At 35.3% G+C, this 20,969-nt stretch overlaps 1 protein-coding gene across 4 annotated transcripts in view; it reads right to left on the reverse strand.

Annotated features, from left to right (window-relative positions):
- Window positions 1–987: 987 nt before the first annotated feature.
- LOC135206812 (terminal uridylyltransferase 7-like) overlaps window positions 988–20,969 on the reverse strand; it is a 294,251-nt gene continuing 274,269 nt past the window's right edge. For all 4 annotated transcript variants that reach the window (XM_064238310.1, XM_064238303.1, XM_064238320.1 and 1 more), the window contains 2 exons: window positions 13,561–15,305; window positions 988–3,807 (listed from right to left, as the gene is read on the reverse strand). In XM_064238310.1, the coding sequence (XP_064094380.1) occupies window positions 3,451–3,807; window positions 13,561–15,305 (2,102 nt within the window). In that variant the 3' untranslated portion in view covers window positions 988–3,450. The remainder of the gene's footprint in view (window positions 3,808–13,560; window positions 15,306–20,969) is intronic.

Genomic DNA, 20,969 nt, shown 5'->3' on the forward strand with positions numbered 1-20,969 from the left:
ATGTCAAAGTGACAGCCATGTTAATGTATCTGAATTTTAACGAAGAAAGCTTCAAGACTGCTTAAGATAACAGGTTAATGTCATGGACGGAAAAGAAACGAGTCGATAGGACATAACAAAGCACAATACAGAACAGTGTCTTTCAAATATTGATTTGGTAAATACAATACTGTACTGTCCTATTCTGAACATTCACAAAAGAAAAGCCTGTCACAAACCTTTAGGTTACTACAAATAAAAAAGCAATAAAATTAAAATCTTAAATTCGTGCACAAACATGAACGAGGATGGAAAAAAAATGTGAAACTTGTATTTGTACCTTTTTCTCTGATCATGCTTACTGTTTCAATAAAGTGGCATAACATGACACTTTGTAAAAGGTGAAGCAAAAAAGGTGGGATGCATAAGGCAGCCACAAAAATATGTAATTCATGTTGTGCGCGTTGGAATTTTTCTAAAACTTCATGAAAAGTTTGATGAGATAGTATCAAGCAAACAGAGCTTGTACTCTTTATTGTCTTTAACTTGTTTCATGTTTCAAAGGATTTTACAAAAAAAAAAAAAAAGTATGAGATCCCTGAACAATACCACAGTCACGTTAATTAATATACTGTGTTGTAACAATTCAGAATTTAAATAAAATCATTAAGGACTGTAACTTTAAAACCTGTTATAATAATCTTTAAATTACTTGTGTGAAATGTAATCACTAAAGTAAAATACGATCATATCAAGATTAGCAAACCCAGTATTTTTCAAGATAATATTATATCACTGATTAATACTTATATCTATATATATTTTATATATGCATATGTACACACACACATAATATATATATATATATATATATATATATATATATATATATAGATATGTATGTATGTATATATATATATATATATATATATATATATATATATATATATATATATATATATATATATATATATATATATATATATATATATATATATATATATATATATATATATACTTATATCAATCAATGTGGATTAATACTTTCGTGAAAAATAGGGGGTTTGCTATCCTTGACATGATCCTTAAAATGTTATTACACATCGTCTGAATTTTTAAAAAAATCATTTCAAAAATCTCACAAAAACCTGTATTTTGTGTTGTTTAAAAGTTATTCTACAAATATTTCAAGCTGTATTAAAGTCATACTTATAATTCATACTCTGGTGAGTAAATTTTGATAATTTTACTGTTGAGAGACTTACTGGTGGCCCATGATACATTATTTTTATAACTGAATACGCTGACTATTCAATTTTGTTTGAACTTTCACTGTGCTTTATAAATACATAACTTTCTTATCAATGTCTTTACTGTTAAAATCCATATTTTATGAACAAGTCTATCTAGCTTAGACATCATCCTATTTCCCAAGTATGGTACATTTACAACTATAGACTGAGATTTTTTCCAACGTAAAATACACTTTAACTGTAGCTCCAGCTCTGGTATTCTGAATGATAGTCTCTGTTAGATATTATAGACTGCTTGTTACCTTATCTGTCATTACAGCACAAATAATGGTACTGAACTAAAAACAATAGGAAATATTTTACTAAGAGAGGAGAGAAACATTTTAGAGATGCTTCACTCAATGGGATACCATGGGAAGCAACAGTGCCACTAACATTCTAATAAACTAAAACTATTTTCTAAATGACTTTAAAACAAAAATATTCATTAACACTGTGGCACCTTGATTTACAGTTCATTACTTCCCTCCTAAGTATATTACCATTTTTTATGATCAACAAAAATTATTACCTGAAAGAAAATTGAATGGATTTCATCTGAAGTGATTAACAGTAACATCACCCCATGAAGGTCATCCAAATTCTAAAGAGCTCTTTCAAGGTTTAAAGCACCAGAATCTGAATCTATGTTGAGGTATTGATTTAAAACAAGGCAAGAAACATGAGTATGTTATAGTAATTGTTATCATAGCTGTGACGGATCTAAACTGGGAATGAGGGCTTAATGTGCTATGGCAACTTCTTGAATGGTCTATCTACATTTTTTGAGAGGCCTAACAGGATGTAACATTTAAAAACTACTGTATACCATGTACTGCAATCACAAATACTCAAAAGGGCGGACATTACCAGTTTACTCAATGGTGTTGTCTCTCACTCTCTCTAACTCACTTTTTTTTTGTGTTTTTATTTTTTGTTCTATTCTCATTGTGAGCAAAGCTGCAAAGTATTCCAAATTGAAACGTGTAAAAGTCTGGTGCTGTTAGGCTATTTGTGATTTAGAATGAAACACACTAGAAGGGCACCCAAAGGGCAAGTACAAAATGTAAATTAATCATTCATTCTACAATGTTCCATAAACGGGAATAAATGGTCCCCTTATAAGCTAGCTTAACGGTTCCATATGAAAGTATAAAAGTAGGCAAAACTCTAGCTTCTTCATTATACATCAGACATATACATTATTCCTTGATGATGAAGCTGGGGTTGATGCCTAATCTTTACTATTTTAAAGAGAGAACACTCATTAAAATTTTATTCTCAACCATTTTCTGTATTAAAAGTAAAATTTTTGTCACTTTGTACACCCATTTGTACCCAGGATTGATTATGATTACAATTTACAAAAACTAAAAAAAAAAAAAAAACAATCCACTGATTCAGAAAAAATTATATACACAGCAAGAAACAAGTAAAAATACAATCAGACATTAAGTAACACAAGCCCAAAATATACAACAAACCAATCCCTCATACATATTCATTAAAGTAAGGTCAGGTACGCCAACAACAGGGTGCAAGTATGAACTCATGGAATGACGTTTCTTGGAAAAACTAACTTTCTGGTTAATGTGATGTGTCTTTGTAAAACTCATCTACCACCTGTTCCAAGAGTACTATACAATATATTCATTCAAACTCATATACTATTGTGGTACCAAAATAATTTGACTACATAACAAATAAAAGAGCAATACAGTATCTCAATTTAATTAAAGCTAAAATAGCATATTTAAAATGCATTATTTTATGCTATATGAAATAAAACCATTTTATTGAATATGATTATAATCAATTTGTACCAAATTAAATAAAATTATATCTTGACATACTATGACCTTAGTTCCCACTCTCATTTACTAATGAGAATAACTTAATAAAAATGACTGCATTAATTCTAGTTAATGCTCTTCAACAATGTCAAGTCCTACAATTTTTAAGTAACAAGAATAATAATTAAAACTCTAAAACAGCATTATAATAAATATAAGCAATAACTTTCAATATACAGTGGTTAAGATTTTACATACCAGAGGGGAGTACAAATCTCAGTGGATCTTCATAGCTCATAAAATATTTTACTAATCCATTCACAGTGAATTCCATATTTTTTTCTTTAAAATACAAGTTCGATTATAAGTTATTTACAGTTTAAAACTTATTGTAAAATCTGACTCCCATCTCTCTCTCCTTCAATAAAAATCACATTTGCTGGTGTATATGCAGGACCAGGCCCACCAGCTGTTGGAGGGCCATGCTGTGGTGCTAGACTCATATTAGGGTGTGGTTGAGACATCTGGGATATAATGTTCTGGTGTTGAGGTAAGCCAGAAGCAAGATACTGAGGAAGGGCAGGCATCTGAGAATCATAAACATCAGGACGCTGAAAAGCCATATCTGCTAACATTTCTGCTGGGAGAGCAGGTGGCCCTTGACCATTTGCAGATGGATTTTGTAATGAGGGGTCACCATATACAAGCTCCTGATAGTATGCATTAGGACCAGGCACTGCCATCTGAAATCAAAATACATTGGAACACATACATACTATAGCATCTTATGATAAAAGTATTAATAGTACTATGAGAGAGAGAGAGAGAGAGAGAGAGAGAGGAGAGAGAGAGAGAGTAGAGAGAGAGCGAGAGAGAGACGAGAGAGGAGAGAGAGAAGAGAGAGAGAGAGAGAGAGAGAGAGAGAGAGAGAGACTTTTGAAACTATTTAAGTCTGGTGTTCCCAATGCAAAATGAATCACATTGGATGCATGATACAAGTGTAATTAAATCAACAAAAGCTAAGTTTTTAATCCAGTTCAGCCACAAAGTATTGACAACAACACTTATATCAGTTCCGACTCTCTGGTGAAGACTAACAATAGGACATCCCATTCTGCATTGGGAGAACTAACTATGCAACTAAAATATATTTTTATAATAAAATGAGGTTTTATATATACTTACCCAGTAAGTTCATGGCTGAAGTTTCACTCATTTGGCAGTTAAATTTTTGAAATTCGCTGGTTGTGCTAATTGTTTTGGGTAGGTGACAAGAGCCTGCCTACTTTTGGAGTACAGAGAGAAGCAACACAGCAAAGAGCTCAATTGTTTATGACCTTGTGTCCATGCGAGGGGAGGAGGGTGGGTTCCGATCATGTAATTAATGGCTAAGTATAAATGCAATTGCATTCTACTATAAAAATTATAATTTTTATAAGAGTAACTTACCCTGTAATGAAATTGAAAGAAGAAAAGATTACTAAAATTGGCAAAATGTTTGTTGTTTCCTTACCCTATAAGAGAACTGCTGCAGGTAAATACTGCTTCTGGTTCGGCACTCATGTTATCTAGTAGAAGTGTGGTGGTATAGCCATAGACTGCCTGTTACTTTAGAGGAGACTTTGCAGAGAAGGATGATTCCGATGGCTAGCAAAGAACACAAATTTGCCCCTGCCTAGGGAACAGTACAACAATCAACCAGATTAAAAACTATCACCTTTACGTAAAAAAACAAATAAAATAAACTAGAAAAAAAATCTTTCTAGTTAAATCTCCTAAGGCTGTAGAATGTATGGGTTCAAACTGCAAACCTGATAGCCATTTAAGCACTGTCTAAATTCCAAGACACTAAAAAAGACTGTTTCTGATTGGTGGTATCAAAGGATTTAATGAGATCTGATAAATCTTGGTCAGAAGACAAATCCTTACCCATGTCTGAGTACCGAGCTTAACATGGCTCTGTATCCCTTAATAGTTGAAGTCGTTAACCTTCTATACTTCCTAGGTATAACAGAAAATCTACTATCTCCATTATAGAGGTATTAGTAGAGGAGGAGATAGTGTGTTTAACACCACGATTTGAAGATGGCTCACTTTGCCTGATAAACTTTGTCTGAAATTGTCTTCCGCACTTGGAATCGCTTCTGGAGTTGATTTTAAAGCCCTTCTTTCTGAGCAATTTCCAGACAGTTTATAACCTGTCAGGGCCAGAGTACACATTCCCTGATAGAACTGCCTGAAGTGCAGTTGTCTGAGAAGCTGCAGTTTTTGAAGTCAGTGGTAACCTTGGGAAATCCGCTAGCAGCTCAAGGATGAGTGAAAACCACTGTCTTGTCAAAAACTTCCTTGGTGAAGAATTGGAGACCTGGATGAACTGCCATCAATTCTTTTACATTTATGTGCCGTGAGTTTTGCTCCTGGGACCAAGTCCCAGATACTTCTTTGTTCCCTAGGAGAGCCCCTCAACCTAGATCTGATGCATCTGAGAAGTCTGGGTTGGGGCTCAATGGGTGGAGAAACTTTCCCTTGGTCAGTCTTCTTTCGTAATTCCACCATAATAGGTCCTACTTCATTTCAGGGATGATCAGAAAGATGAAAGAATCTGGGAGATTTTTTCTGTCCCAACCAGCCTTTAGAAAATACTGAAGAGGTCTTTTGTGTAACCTGACTAGGGTTATGACTTGCCCTAATGAGGATAAAGCTCCTAAAACATTCATCCATATGTTCACTGAGCAGGATTCGAGTGCTAAAAATTTTCTCACTGTTTTTAGACACAATATTCGTTTGGGGGATAGAGAAACCAGAAAACTTAGAGTGTCTATCCAAATACCCAAATAAAGAATCCTCTGATCAGCAACCAGCTGGGATCTCATTAGGTTGATGAGAAGACCCAGTTCTTAAGCAAGAAGGGTTCTTTGAAGGTTCACCATACATTTCTGTTCCGACTGGGCTCAAAGAAGCCAACTGTCTAGGTAGAGGGATATTCTGATTCCCATGAAATGTAGCCACTTTGAGAGGGTAGCCAAAACTGGTAAAAGCCTGTGGAGTTGTCGAGAGGCCAAAACATAAGGCTCTGAACTGAAAGAACTTGCCTTCGAAAACAAATCTCAGAAACTTCCAATGCTGGATGGATTGGAATGTGGAAATAGGCATCCTGCATGTTGATGGATGTCATCCAATCTCCATGGCAAACAAATGACATGACAGTTTGATTTGTTAAGATCTTGCGTGATCTTCTGTAGGTTGAAGGCTATACCATACCCAGGACTCTTGCCTGAGGGAACAAATGGTAGCAATTTAAGGATGAATACATAAGAGCTAACGGCTGAGAAGATGACTCCTTCTGATATAAAAGAGCACCAAAGCTCTCTTTTCATGACAATACCCATAGTGAACCAAACAGAAATTTCTTTCAGTTTTTTTCTGAAGATTGAAAAAGAAACCCACAAAATCACTGTGTAACGTGTTTACTTCTAAGTAGTATTAGTAGAAGTAAACACGTTACACAGTGATTTTGTGGGTAAAGCGAGGCTAACTCAATTTCCTTGTCAATACAAGAGTACCGAGCCAATTTGAAGTATAATCCTCAGGTAAGATTTAGGAATCCTTGATCTTGCAAGCCAAAGCATCAACTGCCCCATCTATAAAGCTCATAACCTCAAACTCCTTGAAGATGTTTTTAAAAAAATTAGCTATCTCCAATGCCGAGAACATTATCTTGCACAGGCAAATGCCAGTCTACATCCTGAATCTACAAGTCCAGAGAAGTTACCCTGAGAGGAGGCAGAACGCAACGAGACAACAAGAATGGCTCTTATCAGGGCTGAACTCCAAGTCCGAAGACAACTGATGAGCACTAACAGAGATGCCCTTCCAACTTAGTCTGAGGGTCTTCCACTTTGTAAACCTTGAGCAACACATTCTACTGGGGGGTGACTGCCCATGGGCAAACCCCACTGACCTCCTTTGGACTCCAATAAGTCTTCTCCCATGTTCAGGAGTGTGTGACAGAGACCTTTGTCTGGGAGAGTCAGTGAGGCGGATACCACTTCCTCCACTGGCAACTGGCAGAAAACTATTCACTTTGTCCATCAGGACTTTTAGGGATGTCCCTAATTTGGCCACTGTGTTGACCACAAGGTCAAATCCAGTCAAACTTACACTTGAGGTTGGCAATGGCATCGGGTTCAGAAGCATGGGAGCTAGGTAAAGGACTAGATGGTACAATACTGACAATATTAGGACGACTAAAGTTACGGGATAAGGCTAGAGCAGGAGAAAAAGGAAAGGCTCAATCATCTACGTACACTCAGATTGGGAGCCAGTTTTAGACAAAGAGCTGTAACCTCAGTTTTCTTTTCATATTTTTAACTAGTTTCTCTAAAAGATTTTAATACCTTCCACTGCCTTTCGTCCCAATCCTTACATTTGTCACAAGTCAGGTCCTTTGAACACACTTGTCCTCTAGAGTTTGAGCAGATAGTATGGGAGTCGTACGTTGCTTTAGTCAAGTGGGCTTTATAACCCTCCCTACAATACCTAATGCTGAAGGAACTAGAGTCTGACATCATTAAAAGTTACATATCACAACGAACTGTCTGAACTAAGCTGTAAAGTCTACCAGAGAAGTGATTACATCATTGAATCCTGAAAGGATATTCCCAAAATAGAGATGAAATTCCAAACAGAGCTGCTACAAACATCCGATGTTGTATAAAAGGATGACAGAAAAGAAGTTATTTTCTCTGTTTTGTTGTACCTATTGTTCCCCAATATTGGGCAGGGTAGTTAGCTACACAAAAACAATAGAAGGGTTCCCACAAATTTTAAATTTAAGCTGCCATATGAGTGGAAATGTAGCTAGTATATATAGCTGTGGAAATGTACAGTGATGCTCAAATCTCATGTGACATGATTCTTTTTGTATCGTCCAGATTCCCAGACTCAGCGTGACATTGCCAAGCAGTGTTAAAATTTTTTTTTTTATTTCTAATATCATACACGTCGACAAGTTTGCGGATTCACAGCTAGCCATATTTTCCTTATGGTTATATAAATATGATCCCTTTTATGCATTGGTATGTTTTGTAATCTGTGTGATCTGAACTGATTTTTTTTTTTATGTTGCTTAGTTCAAAGTGCGGTGTGATAAAGTTAACTGTCATCAATGAAAGCACTCTTAACATGCTCCTTGAACTGGTCAACATAACTACCTACGTCTGCAGCATTGTGGCAATAAGACCTAATAAACTCAACAGTCATAACAACATTTTCAAAGTATGAATATGAATTACAACCAGTTTTCTTTGAATGTTCAAGTTTATGCTGTGTTTAAGCTGCCTGTATGTTGCAAAATGTTTTATAGGCCTAAAGAAATAATCTAAGCCTTCTGAGATGTAATCTGTTACTAATAAATTTATTTGTAGAGATTACCTGTTCTTTGAAGAATACGATAGGAATATGAATTACAACCAGTTTTCTTTGAATGTTGAAGTTTTAGGCTGTGTTTAAGCTGCTGGTATGTTGCAAAATGATTTATAGGCCTAAAATATATTCTAAGCCTTCTGAAATGCAGTTTGTTACTAATGTTTTTATATGTAAAGATTACCTGTTCTTTGAGGAATAAAAGATGATGATTTTTGAGGAATAAAAGATGATGATTTTGATTATATGGAGAAGATGGCTATTAATTGAAATATCATAAGTATAAATATCAAGGCTTATGGAACACTTGTTTTTCAACTGGTTTAAAATATTATTTTCTTAAAAGTCCTTCTGTTCGCTTATCGTGTATAATTTATTCTTTCATAAGGTAACTTGAAGTGCAAGAATGTGTAGATAACCTCATTTCTCTTTCTGGCCAGAAATTGTTAATAGAGAGATGTGACTGTTAAGTGTAAAGTAAAGAAAACTAACACCTAGGCCTAGGAACAATATCTTGGCTTTGACAAAAGCCAAAAGAATAATTGCATGTGCGAATATTTGCTATATGCCATCATTTTTTAAATATTTAAGAACTATAAATAATTATGTATGAAAATCCAGCTATTCCTAACACAAATAAAGTACTAAGTGTTTTCAAGATCATTTCATTGTTGCTACTCATTTTAGACCTACTTATGTTACACCGGGTGGTTGTTGTTGCACCAACACTAATGATATGTCACACATGCTCTCCTCACACGTTGATATTGGTGGGCACATTCTACTTTTGTATATACATATTTACATTTTTTTCAGCATTCAGGTGTAAAAGCAATCAAATAGGAACATTTCAAATTTGATGTTGCTTTGGAAGCATTATTAATGTTATGACATTTTTTTTCTACTTTTTTTTATTTAACTTTTGAACTGATGCTTGATGACAATTTAATTTTGGTCAAATACTTCAGCGATGTGTGAACGAAAGTTTTGAAAATGTTTCGAAAGAGCTTTTTCCAAAATTTGGCTACACTACATATTCTTAAGTTTTGAAATATGTGACAGATTTCACTCTTATGAAACATATTATGGCCTTATTGTATGCAATAATCGTGTTTCCGCATTGAAATAATAGATAAATATGGAACATGCTAGTTGCTAGTTAGTGAATTTTGAACAAAATCCTATGGAGTCATGTTGCTTGAGATTTGAGCATCACTGTACCTAGTACATATAGCTATGTAATTACAGGCAGTCTCCGGGGCGCCATAATAGGCAGACTTATGGTTATGGGCGCCACAAGGTGCATTATGATGCCATAAGGTGCCTTCATGGCACCACAACATACTTAACAGAGGCGCCATAAGTGACATTATGGTGCCATAAATCACAGAGTTTCTGTTAATGGCGCCTTTTGCTTACCGGTATCCCCTCGGGAACGGAACCCCCGCCGATAACTGGGGACTACTGTACAGGCGGCCCTCGGTTAGCGGCAGGGGTTCCGTTCCTGGCCACCGACGCCAAGCGATTTTCGACGTTGAGCGATTTTAAAGCCTACGGCCGCCGCACACCTTCTTTCGAAACTCTAGACCAGTCAAAGGCGCCGTAATCCCACAACGGCGCAATAAGTAAAATTATATTTATGCAGTATAGTACTATAGAATTTACTGTACAGTACATGTGGGTGTCTAGAGTTTGTAAAGATATAATAAAGTTTATACAGTGTACAGGTAGCTGTAGTGTTCAGGTTATGATAGTCCGATTTTATGAGAGATCAAATTACAATGGCCTAACTTTATCCATCTTCTAGTTACATAAGTTCAATAACAGCAAAAGAGAATGATGAAAGTGTGGTTTTAACGTTATACTCGTTGCGTGAACGTGTACAGCCATGAACAACCGAACGAGAAACGATTTTTTTTTTCTAAGTACAACCGAACTGGATAACATCTGTTTGGCTTGTATTTCGATCATCGTACTACAGTGCAACATTGCCGTATTTGTTATAAATGGCGTTATGTATAGAATAGAACTGAGATATCTTAATGTAATAACTTTATTCGCTATAGATCAGAGATCAATATAGATTAAAGATCAACCGGGAAATATACCGTTAAATTTAAACCTAGTTATAACTGAAGCTGAGAAAACTGTTCAAGCTGCTAATGACTATTATCGTACATCAGCAACAAGGATAAAACTGCAGTAAACGTCTGCCATCACACACAACTGTAGATAAAATTGGGATAAAATCATTTTAATCAAAACTACTGTGCTTGAAAGAACACATTTTACTGTTGGTTTCACGCCGATATAAGATAAATAACGTAAAGTTCGTATTACGATGATATAAAGGATTATTGCGAACGGAATCTCGTAATTTTTTACGCAATAAACATGCCGCCAACGTAATCTGTTAACGAAAAAAAATAGTAGTTCACATTCACAACGAGACATATTCAATAAATATTTCCACCTAAAAACACGCTGTATAAGGAAAAATAACTTTGTCTCATATAAGTCAAGTACATATATAGATATTCGTTTATGCTAACTAGAAGCAAGAGCATTCGCTCAGAATTGCGTTATGGTGAAACAAACTCGTATTCATCAGCTGATTTCAAACCACAACATTGGCCGCTCCGCTGAATACGGGCTAAAGTTTGCCGTAGTATTTTAAAATACAATAATATGAGAAGACATACAATATTCTTGGATACAGTGAAATAATGTATAACTTTTTAAAGGATTTATGGAAAAGATGCATAATTAATAAAATAACACAATGCATTTTTCGGAACTGGCGGACAAGAACGAACATGAAAAAAACATCCCCTGACAACGTGGAGCGTAGTTACAAAGGCTGCCTTAATTTGTATCTTATTTCTGTACAAAAATGAAAATACCTTTACGTAATATATTTTCATACACATTTTAAACATAAAAGCATAAACATTTGAAAAATTGACACATCGATCGCTAAATTTGCACTCTTTTTATCTCGATATTTTCGGAAGAGCGGCAGACGGCGGCATACAAGAACGAACTTGAAAAAAAACAACGTAGTTGATAACTTGAAGGGGAGTTTCAAAAGCTGCCTGTTTATCATATTTCTGCACAGAAATAAAAATACCCTATTCGTAATACATTTTCATACACATTTTAAACATAAAAGCTTAAACATTTATAAAATCGACATCGATCGCTAATTTGCACTTTTTTTAAATCGATATTTTCGGAAGAGCGGCAGGCGGCGGCTTACAAGAAAGAACATGAAAAAATATCGTATTTGATAACGTGAAGGGTAGTTTCAAAAGCTGCCTTTGTATCATATTTCTGTACAGAAATAAAAATGCCTTTCACGTAATACATTTTCATACACATTTTAAACAAAAGCATGAACATTTATGAATCGACACATCCATAGCTAAATTTGCACTTATGTAACTCGATATTTTCGGGAAGAGCGGCAGTCGGCGGCATACAAGAACGAACTTGAAAAAAAAAACAACGTATTTGATAACTTGAAGGGGAGTTTCAAAAGCTGCCTGTTTATTATATTTCTGCACAGAAATAAAAATACCCTATTCGTAATACATTTTCACACACATTTTAAACATTTAAGCATAAACATTTATAAAATCGACACATCGATCGCTAATTTGCACTTTTTTTAAATCGATATTCTCGAAGAGCGGCAGGCGGCGGCTTACAAGAAAGAACATGAAAAAATATCGTATTTGATAACGTGAAGGGCAGTTTCAAAAGCTGCCTTTGTATCATATTTCTGTACAGAAATAAAAATGCCTTTCACGTAATACATTTTCATACACATTTTAAACAAAAGCATGAACATTTATGAATCGACACATCCATAGCTAAATTTGCACTTATGTAACTCTATATTTTCGGCATAGAACAGCGTCAGAGGCATATATTTTACCCTAATACCTACGTAATAACTCTCCATAAAATTTGTTAATATAATTTGCATAACCTTTATGGTCTGAACGGCATTTCTACAAATGTATGGACTCGTTAGACAACGGCGCTAGCGGCGCTGTTAACTGAAATTTGTGCCGTAAAGATACCTTTAAAATGCCTTATTTTTTAAATGAATATTTTTGACGACCGCCGTAAAACCGATTCGCCGTTGAGTGATTGCGGCGTTAACCAGCGGGCCGCCTGTACTTGGTAAGTTACTCATGAAAATACAAATTCCTGTGTTTGAAAGGTTGTGGACAGTTAATGTGACATATTACTTATCAATACTAGAGCTTTACTTAAAAATCACTTTTGTTTCATTCATTGTTCTTCCAAAGTTTGAGGGCATCCATTAGGGGTTTCATCTTTAGTGTCAGTTGATCCCTACTGTTCTCAAGTGCCTGCCCAAATTAGACTTGACTAGTAAGAAAGATTAAAGCTGGTCATTCCAGCCACTTATGAACCAAAGTTTGAGAACACCCATAACTTGGATTGGCCATCAACCAGTGTCAGTTAATTATGGGTACCAATCAGACCCAAAAGCCACATAATCCAACACAAATGCTCTGGTAATTATGCACACACATTGAAAGGAATGAATGTTGATTGGGTCCCCTGAGAGGAATTCACATCAGTGATACATTCAAGATGCATACAGACAAAATACACCATGGCAGAATGAACATAGAATTTAACAGTAATAACGTGCAATCAATAAAATAATACAATAATAAAAGGCAAAATGTCAGAATGTCTTGATAAATACTCATGAATAAAATAATGGATAAAAAACGTGAAAATCATTTACGTAATCCAAACACTTGGGTAACATCTCCATCGTGTTAAAGCTAGAAGAAACATGACAAACTACTAAATGCTAAGTTGGTTACTCTCTAAAAGATAACTTACTCTGAAAACAATAATTAGATTAACATTCTAAAGTGTGGCGAGTCAACTGGGACGATCTGTTCAATGTCTGGTGGGTGACTAATGCCTACTTTATTTCCTTTTAAATCTGGCTGTAACTAGATTATTCATACACAAAATAATTTATCAACTATAACTAAATGGAATTATTAAAGACATCATACCTGATAGCCTTGCTGAGGAAAACTTGGCTGTGGATAATGCTGGGGAAGATGATGACCAATAGGTACAGGTTGTATGGCTGGAGACAATGCTGAACCCAAACTCACTTGAGGAACACCTCCTGCAAGATTTTGGTGCAGTCCTTGGGACATTCCTTGAACACCCTGCGGGACTGATGTAGAGAGACCAGGTGGTGGTGGTGGTGGTCCACCTTGTAGACCCTGAGGCACTGCTTGTGTTACTGCTTGAGGTATTCCTGGTGGTACAGATGTTAAGCTCTGAGGAACTCCTTGAGGGACACCCTGATGTAAGCCTTGAGGTACTTGAGATATAAAGTGTCTTGTATCATAAGGTACTTGCTGTTGGCTCAAGCTGGGATCAGCAAGTGCATGAGGAGAATGAGGTGTACCTGTAGGTGTCATGTTTGTAAACTGACTACCTCCAGAGCTTTGCTGTAGAGCATAAACACCTGCCATACCTCCCACAGACTGTCCTATCGGTGTGATAAATGACTGAGATGCAGTGCTAGGAACTACTGGCTGGCCCTCTGCCTGTGATGCTGGTGAGCGGTACAAAGGGGAACCTATAACAAGCTTATTATAAGGCATAGCATCAATCTGTTGATTAGGGTAGTTAATAGCAACAGGGGCACTAAAACCTGGAGGGGGAGGAGGGGGAGGTGCATTTACATTTGAATTAGTAGTTCCAAGTGAGGATGATGTGGGTATAGATGAATTTGTCCTAGTACTACTACTGCTTTCTGATACATTTGGCATTAAAACAGCACTAAGCTGGCCTCCAGCAGCTTGACTTGCCATATGAAACAATGCTGCTGGAGTAATGCTAAAGAAAATTTGCTGTTGTTGCTGGGACTGATGGTTTTGTGCAGAGGAGACTATTACTGGGGCTGGATCCTTCTTTAGTTGCTCCTGAGATTTTGTGGCTAAAAACTGCTGAGGAATTACTTCCCCTGACCAATTTTCACTATACTTCAGCTGCTGTTTCTGCTGAGATGTTACTTGCTGTTGTTTTTCCAATAACAGAGGATACTGTTGAGAGCCACCAGCCTGTGAGTATACATTTCCGTGAACTATGGAACCACTATGACCAACTGACTTGGGAACTTTGTTGTTAGCAGGTATACTTTGATTGCTGCTGTCAGCAGAACTAATTTGATTAGCCCCTATCCCCTGGGAAGGACTATGATCTTTTATAGACAAACTCTGATTAGGATAGCTTTGATTAGCATGACCCAACAAGTGGAAGCCTGGTGGCACACCTAATCCTGGCACAACACCCCCATCACTGGTGTGAGCTAATGTAAGCTTTTCTCCTGAGCATCCATCAGCTATTCCTGATATTCCACTAACATTGACAGCAGAGGCAACTCCTCTACAACCTTCTCTAATTCCAATGTCATTAATTGTTGGACCATTAGCACCCACTGCACCACTACCACAAGATCCACTTTTCTTATCATTACTTGAGACTCCTCGGCTCGGAGCAACACTAGAATTTGTGTTGGATGGCTTATTTAAGAGAGATTTACTGATATTATGACCAGACAATTTAGCATTTACCACACTGTCAGCCATCACACTGGAAGGGGTAGAAGAGGAGGTGGAGGGCGAGGCCTTAAATGACGCTTTCCCTTGAGGAGGCTGATCAGCCATTCTGCTGTTGTCTTTCAGTGAGTGAGCCAGTTTTGACGTGGATGTCGGAGCCGGTGATTTTCCGGAGGCAACATCTGGAATAGGCATTATCTCTTTAGTCTTGGTGTAATCTTATCTTGAGCACAAGAAAAAATCTAAACATAACATTGCTTAATGTTCAAAAATCCAAACAGATATGCAAATGCAAACAATGAAAAAATATTTACACAGTAAGAGATAATAACCCAATCCAGAGTCACCAACTTTCATATTAAGGTGTTAAAAGAGACTACTCAGACTGAAATTATTTACAGAGCTTTATTTTTATTTTTTGTCAACAATTTTGACATAAGAGAGCAAATCAATCGATGACAGTGGATTGCAAATTAATATGAATTGTCAGCATCTCCCATAAAAACAAAAGCACATATGAACATAAAAATTGTACTACAATTAAGCAATAATATCTGTACATATCAAAGTCTAACTTATATGACAGAGTACTTGCACACTGTGAAACCTTTTAGAAAGAGGAAAAAATCCCAAAATGACATTGAAAATATATTATGACTGCTAAAACTTACACTTAAGTAACAAAAACCATTATTACACATATCTAGGGTAATGTCTTCTATTTCTACAAAATATTTTATCATCAAATAGATATAACCTCAATCACCTTTTCAGCAATGTCATAAAAACCAGAAAGAATATAAACTATAAAATAAGTACCTGAAACATAATAAGGCACTACATATCAGTGTACAATAATTTTATGAAGATTAAATAGTGAAATTATGCAGCAATATTTATGTTAGGGGAAACTACTGCAAACAAAGCTAGTACAAACTGTACTAAGATTTGTAGTCACTTTCAGTCAATCAATATGACAATGGTAAATCTATTGTGCATTAAATACTTCTTTTCTAGAATTAAATTTTTCTGGCAGTTGGTCAAATATTAATAACTGAAATCCGAGTTGCAATCTGAACAGAAAATTATGATTCCTACCACATTCAAAACAAAAGAAGACTAGAGGCATAAAACATAAGGAATATCAACTAGAGGCAAACAACAGAAGGAATATGCAAAAGGCTAGAAGCATATAACAAAAGGCTTATCAACTAGAGGCATGTAACAGATGGAATATCAAACTTATTTTCCAGCTATGAAAGCATTTTCAAATGCTCTACAAATGTGTTTCAAATTATGCCAAACTGCAATTCAATACTGAATCGATGGCCATATTTGCAAGCACAGAAAAAATGAACTAAATCATATCTAATTAACAAGCAATTCTCTAGTATAAAATCAGGAAAACTAATTTACAATACTTTGGATCTACTTTAAAACTAAAACATGTCTGGAAAGATTATGCACTTTATGCAGTATCTGAAAGTATATAGCACTGAAGACAATAAAGATCACAGCCTGAGGTAAAGCTTTGAAAGCTATTTTTACCCTAATGAGATTAAAGTCAAGCTTCATTTTACTAAATTACATTTGTGAGTTCATTCAAAAATTATTTATTGATCAATGACAAAGAAAGGGATAAAATTAGATTTTTATAGCACAATGCTTTTTAATACTAACCTATTAGTACTGATATAGTAGTCTTCTACGGATAAGGAAATACACCAACTGTACTGTTCAAGAATGAGGGACCTTTACTACATACCATGGATTTGAATGTAACAAAACACTTGCTTCTTGGTCAATGCAGCAATCAAGGATTTGAAAACAGAAAGGATCACATGACACCAAAACTATGAATAATGTGGCATTGTGAAAAAACATGTTATTAAAAAAGAACCTGTTTCATCAATAATCCATTAATCACATATTGCCTTGATAAAAATTTTGGTGGAAGGATGAAAGACAACAAACCACAAGGCAAATATTGGTAAATGCAGCAGTCAAGGATTTAAAAACAAAAAGGATCAATGTTAATTCAAGGGAAGGCAACATCCGAGGAGCATGGATGTGCATAACAATGGGTTGTAATTAGTATGCAGCTTGCAAAAGTAAGAGAAATGTGTAGAGCTCACAACAAAAAATTATGCCTCTGAGTGCAACAGAAATGACTGGGAGTAAATATTACAATGTGAATTTGTAACAATCACCCAAAACGACAAAACATCTAAATATTAACGAATTGAAGTATGGTAACAAGCACCAGATTATACTCAAATGTGCATTCACTTTTAACTGTGATGCCTGACATGTCAAAATAAGGCCTTCTAATCAGAAAGTGCTTTTTCTGGTTACCTGTATGAATCCAGAGTCTATAAAAAGGACAAAAGCATTCACAAGTAAGCTGAATGCAAAAAAAACTTCACTGTCCTGAGCAAACAAAGTAAGAAACCCTTGTTGCGAGAGTAGCCAATACAACACTAAGATTTCAAAATACCTAAACATACGGAGGGACACGTATCTCAGCCTCATCAATTACAATAAAGGAAGGCAGTGGATGGCTCAAGTCACTAGATAGAGGCAAGGAGAGGGATATCTTCCAGCTATGGTAAGGTGATGGGAGTAGGAACAGTTAGTAAAGAAGAAATAGGTGATCTTACTTTGAGACGAGACAATTTAAGCATTTTTACACCCTTGTTATTATCAATATTTTTAAAACAGTTTAACCAGACCATAGGATAGGTTTGAAGGATTTGTTTTTGATGAACTATATTAGATCGTGTTTAATACATTGCAAATAGTTACCAATCTATGATTGGATCAACTGAAAATGTTTAGGATTGTTGAAATTCCTTTCACATTTTTGTTTCATATATTGTTGATTGGAAAGTCTACAATTGCTAAGAATATGTTAAGTTGTAAATCTTAATCTGCATTCTCTGCATTCCGGGATTGGGTCATGTGGGTTATTCCTCAAATAATCTTTTAAGTCCATAAGTTAGATGAGCATGGCCATCTTGAAGTCAGGATATTATGTATTTATTATATGTGCATGCTTTGGGGAGTGAAGAACACAAAAGTACAACAGCTATTTTAATCTGTGATAATTCAATATTGACAGCTTCATTATTCCACAATTCCTATTTAAAGGGCAGTAATGAAACACTGACAAAATCAACTACAGTATATCTGACCTATTCAACAACAACTGCAGCTTTGGCCATCTGAACAGCATTCCCATTTTCTTTAATGCATATATAAACAGGAACCAACATATTTTAGCATTTATATTAGCTTCATATGATGTACGGAATGAAATCTTAATTTGTTGAACACAGGGATTTTAATGGCAATAAATTTGAAGGGCTCCTAAAGCTATTTTAACCACTGAAAATTATGTAACAACTTTCTGTAATGGAATGCTTTTAATAATTCTACCTGCTGACCACTTCATATATAATTTATGTTCTATTGCATACTGTTTATGATGCTCATGGGCATAACAAAAACTTTTGTATAGATATTACAAGTGTGTATAGATGCCAACTTTATGATCTAAAGAGGGGGAAATTCTAGTGCATATTTTTTTATGAGTGGTGGTGGATTCCTAATTGTACAGATGTGTATAGGGGGGAACAGTGCAGATTCTGTATTACATTGTCAACTGAATTGAAACTTTTCAAAACTGAGCCATATACTTGGCTTCCATACTCCCATGTTTTATCCCACTTGTGTAGCCATGATCAACTGGATTTTTGGTGCTGATATGCAGTGATCTCCGGTTATCAGTGCCAATCCCCACTTAACACAGCACCGATAACTGGGAATTGGTACTAGTATTATTGGCGATTTTCCATTATAGTGGACACTATCAAGAACAGATCCCAATACTATTGTTTACTTCAAGGATAACCAATGCGCTACTCACCAGTGGGATACAATTTTCTAATTTATAATTTATATGTATGAACAAATTTCATCTGAGTGCCATGAGTCAGAAATAATTGTAGATTGGAACATCGTAATTTTAAGTTTTGCCCTAGTAATAAACCAGTTCTCTTCCCTATGAACCTCCTTCTAGTGAAACCACCCCCTGTGGCTACAGCCCCCTAACCCGGTTTTCTCACCTCATTATAGCAAATATAGTTATGCCACTCAGAATCCTAGTTACAGTGCAATAACTTTGAAACATCAGCCGTAACGCAGAACCGATTTTTTGATGAATACATTTAAAAAAGCGCTGTAAGTTCCGAATACTGTAAGTCGGAGTCACCATAACCCAGGGACTTGCTATATTTACTACTGAAAAGTGGTATCTTGAGAACCTTCAAGGAATAAAGGTATGCAGCCTTGAATATCAATGACTGTCATACAATTGTATAGCATATCTTCAAGTAGTATCACACTCTTTTTGGATGTCAACTAATATTGCAATAATTATTTGTTCCCATTAAAATCCTTTTTGAATGATCATTCAAGTTTTTTTCTGACCCACAATGGGTTGGGGTGTTATTTGTTAGTATCATATTCTATTTGGAATTCACCATATTTTCCATCACAGCATGACAGCTTATTAAAGACATTGGCCTCTAGTTTGATACATCAGAGATTCACAATAACTTATCTGAAACTGCTGGGGTTAAATGTTTTGTATTTTGGATTTTCTTGGATTTCACAATTAAAGCTTGCTTTGTAAATACATAAGTAGTACACTTTACTTCTGTCAAAACCATCTGTGAAATGCAAAAAAATATACATAAAAAAGAACTGTCATTTGCTTATATGCTCATCTATCACCCAATCTCATGTACTATACGACCCTCAAAATTTTTTCTCAAACATGGTTTCATCACATACACCATGTACAGATTACACGAGGCTATGCCTGATATGCAAGTTTTTTGTTTTTTTGTATATTATGCTAGGCTTCCTATGCCTGTCTCAATTTAGATAGACTTCTTTTATAATGCATACATTAGTTTTTAACTAATTAGTAGGACTAGAAGCAAAAGTACATTTGGTTAAATACAAATCCTCATACATCAGCTAGGCTTACCAAACTTGTGGCTTTTCTAAATATCCATTACTAGCTTGTTTCTTATCATTAACAACCATTTTCTATTGTATGCATAACACTGGTATAAGCAGCTTTTCGCTAATGTTTGTTAACTAACATTGAGAAACAGCATTTTGCTGATGTAATTATTGTAACTAACGACACAGCTGTTTGTTGATGTTAGTTACCGTGACTAATACAATCTTTAAGTACATTAAGTTGTTGACTTGCTAAAAATGTGCTAATTTTCTATGGTAATTTCCAAAACTAAAAATCAAATAAATTTTTATTTGCCCTTCACACAACGGAGACGTTAAGAAAGTATACCAGTGACTTTAATGTTGTAGCTATGGCTGAAGAAACAAATGTGCAGGCTGGAAAACATTTAGTAATAGGCAAAAGCACCATCCAAACTGGCTAAATCACACCAGTACTTTATTTAATTTACTGCCTTGAACCCAGCTTCAATAATCTACAAATAAAATTATCCCCAAATTATGTTTCATTTAGTAACTAAAGGCAATGACGATGGTAAAATGCAATCACAGCTAATGATTTTAAGAATGTAAACATTACCAGAATGCAAATGGTAGCTACATGATTGCTATTTTCACATAATAGAGTAATATGACAATGGTATATACAATATACTAATTGAATACAGTAAGTTAAACAACTGCTGTATTAAAATTATCAATATTCTCAGTACAACTGTATTAGCACCTGACTTTTGCAAACGGTCATCTGTCTCTCATACATACACACAAGTTAAAAACGTAACTTTGGAAAG

This window comes from Macrobrachium nipponense, chromosome 11 (genome assembly GCF_015104395.2).
Source record: "Macrobrachium nipponense isolate FS-2020 chromosome 11, ASM1510439v2, whole genome shotgun sequence".
Taxonomy (NCBI): domain Eukaryota; kingdom Metazoa; phylum Arthropoda; class Malacostraca; order Decapoda; family Palaemonidae; genus Macrobrachium; species Macrobrachium nipponense.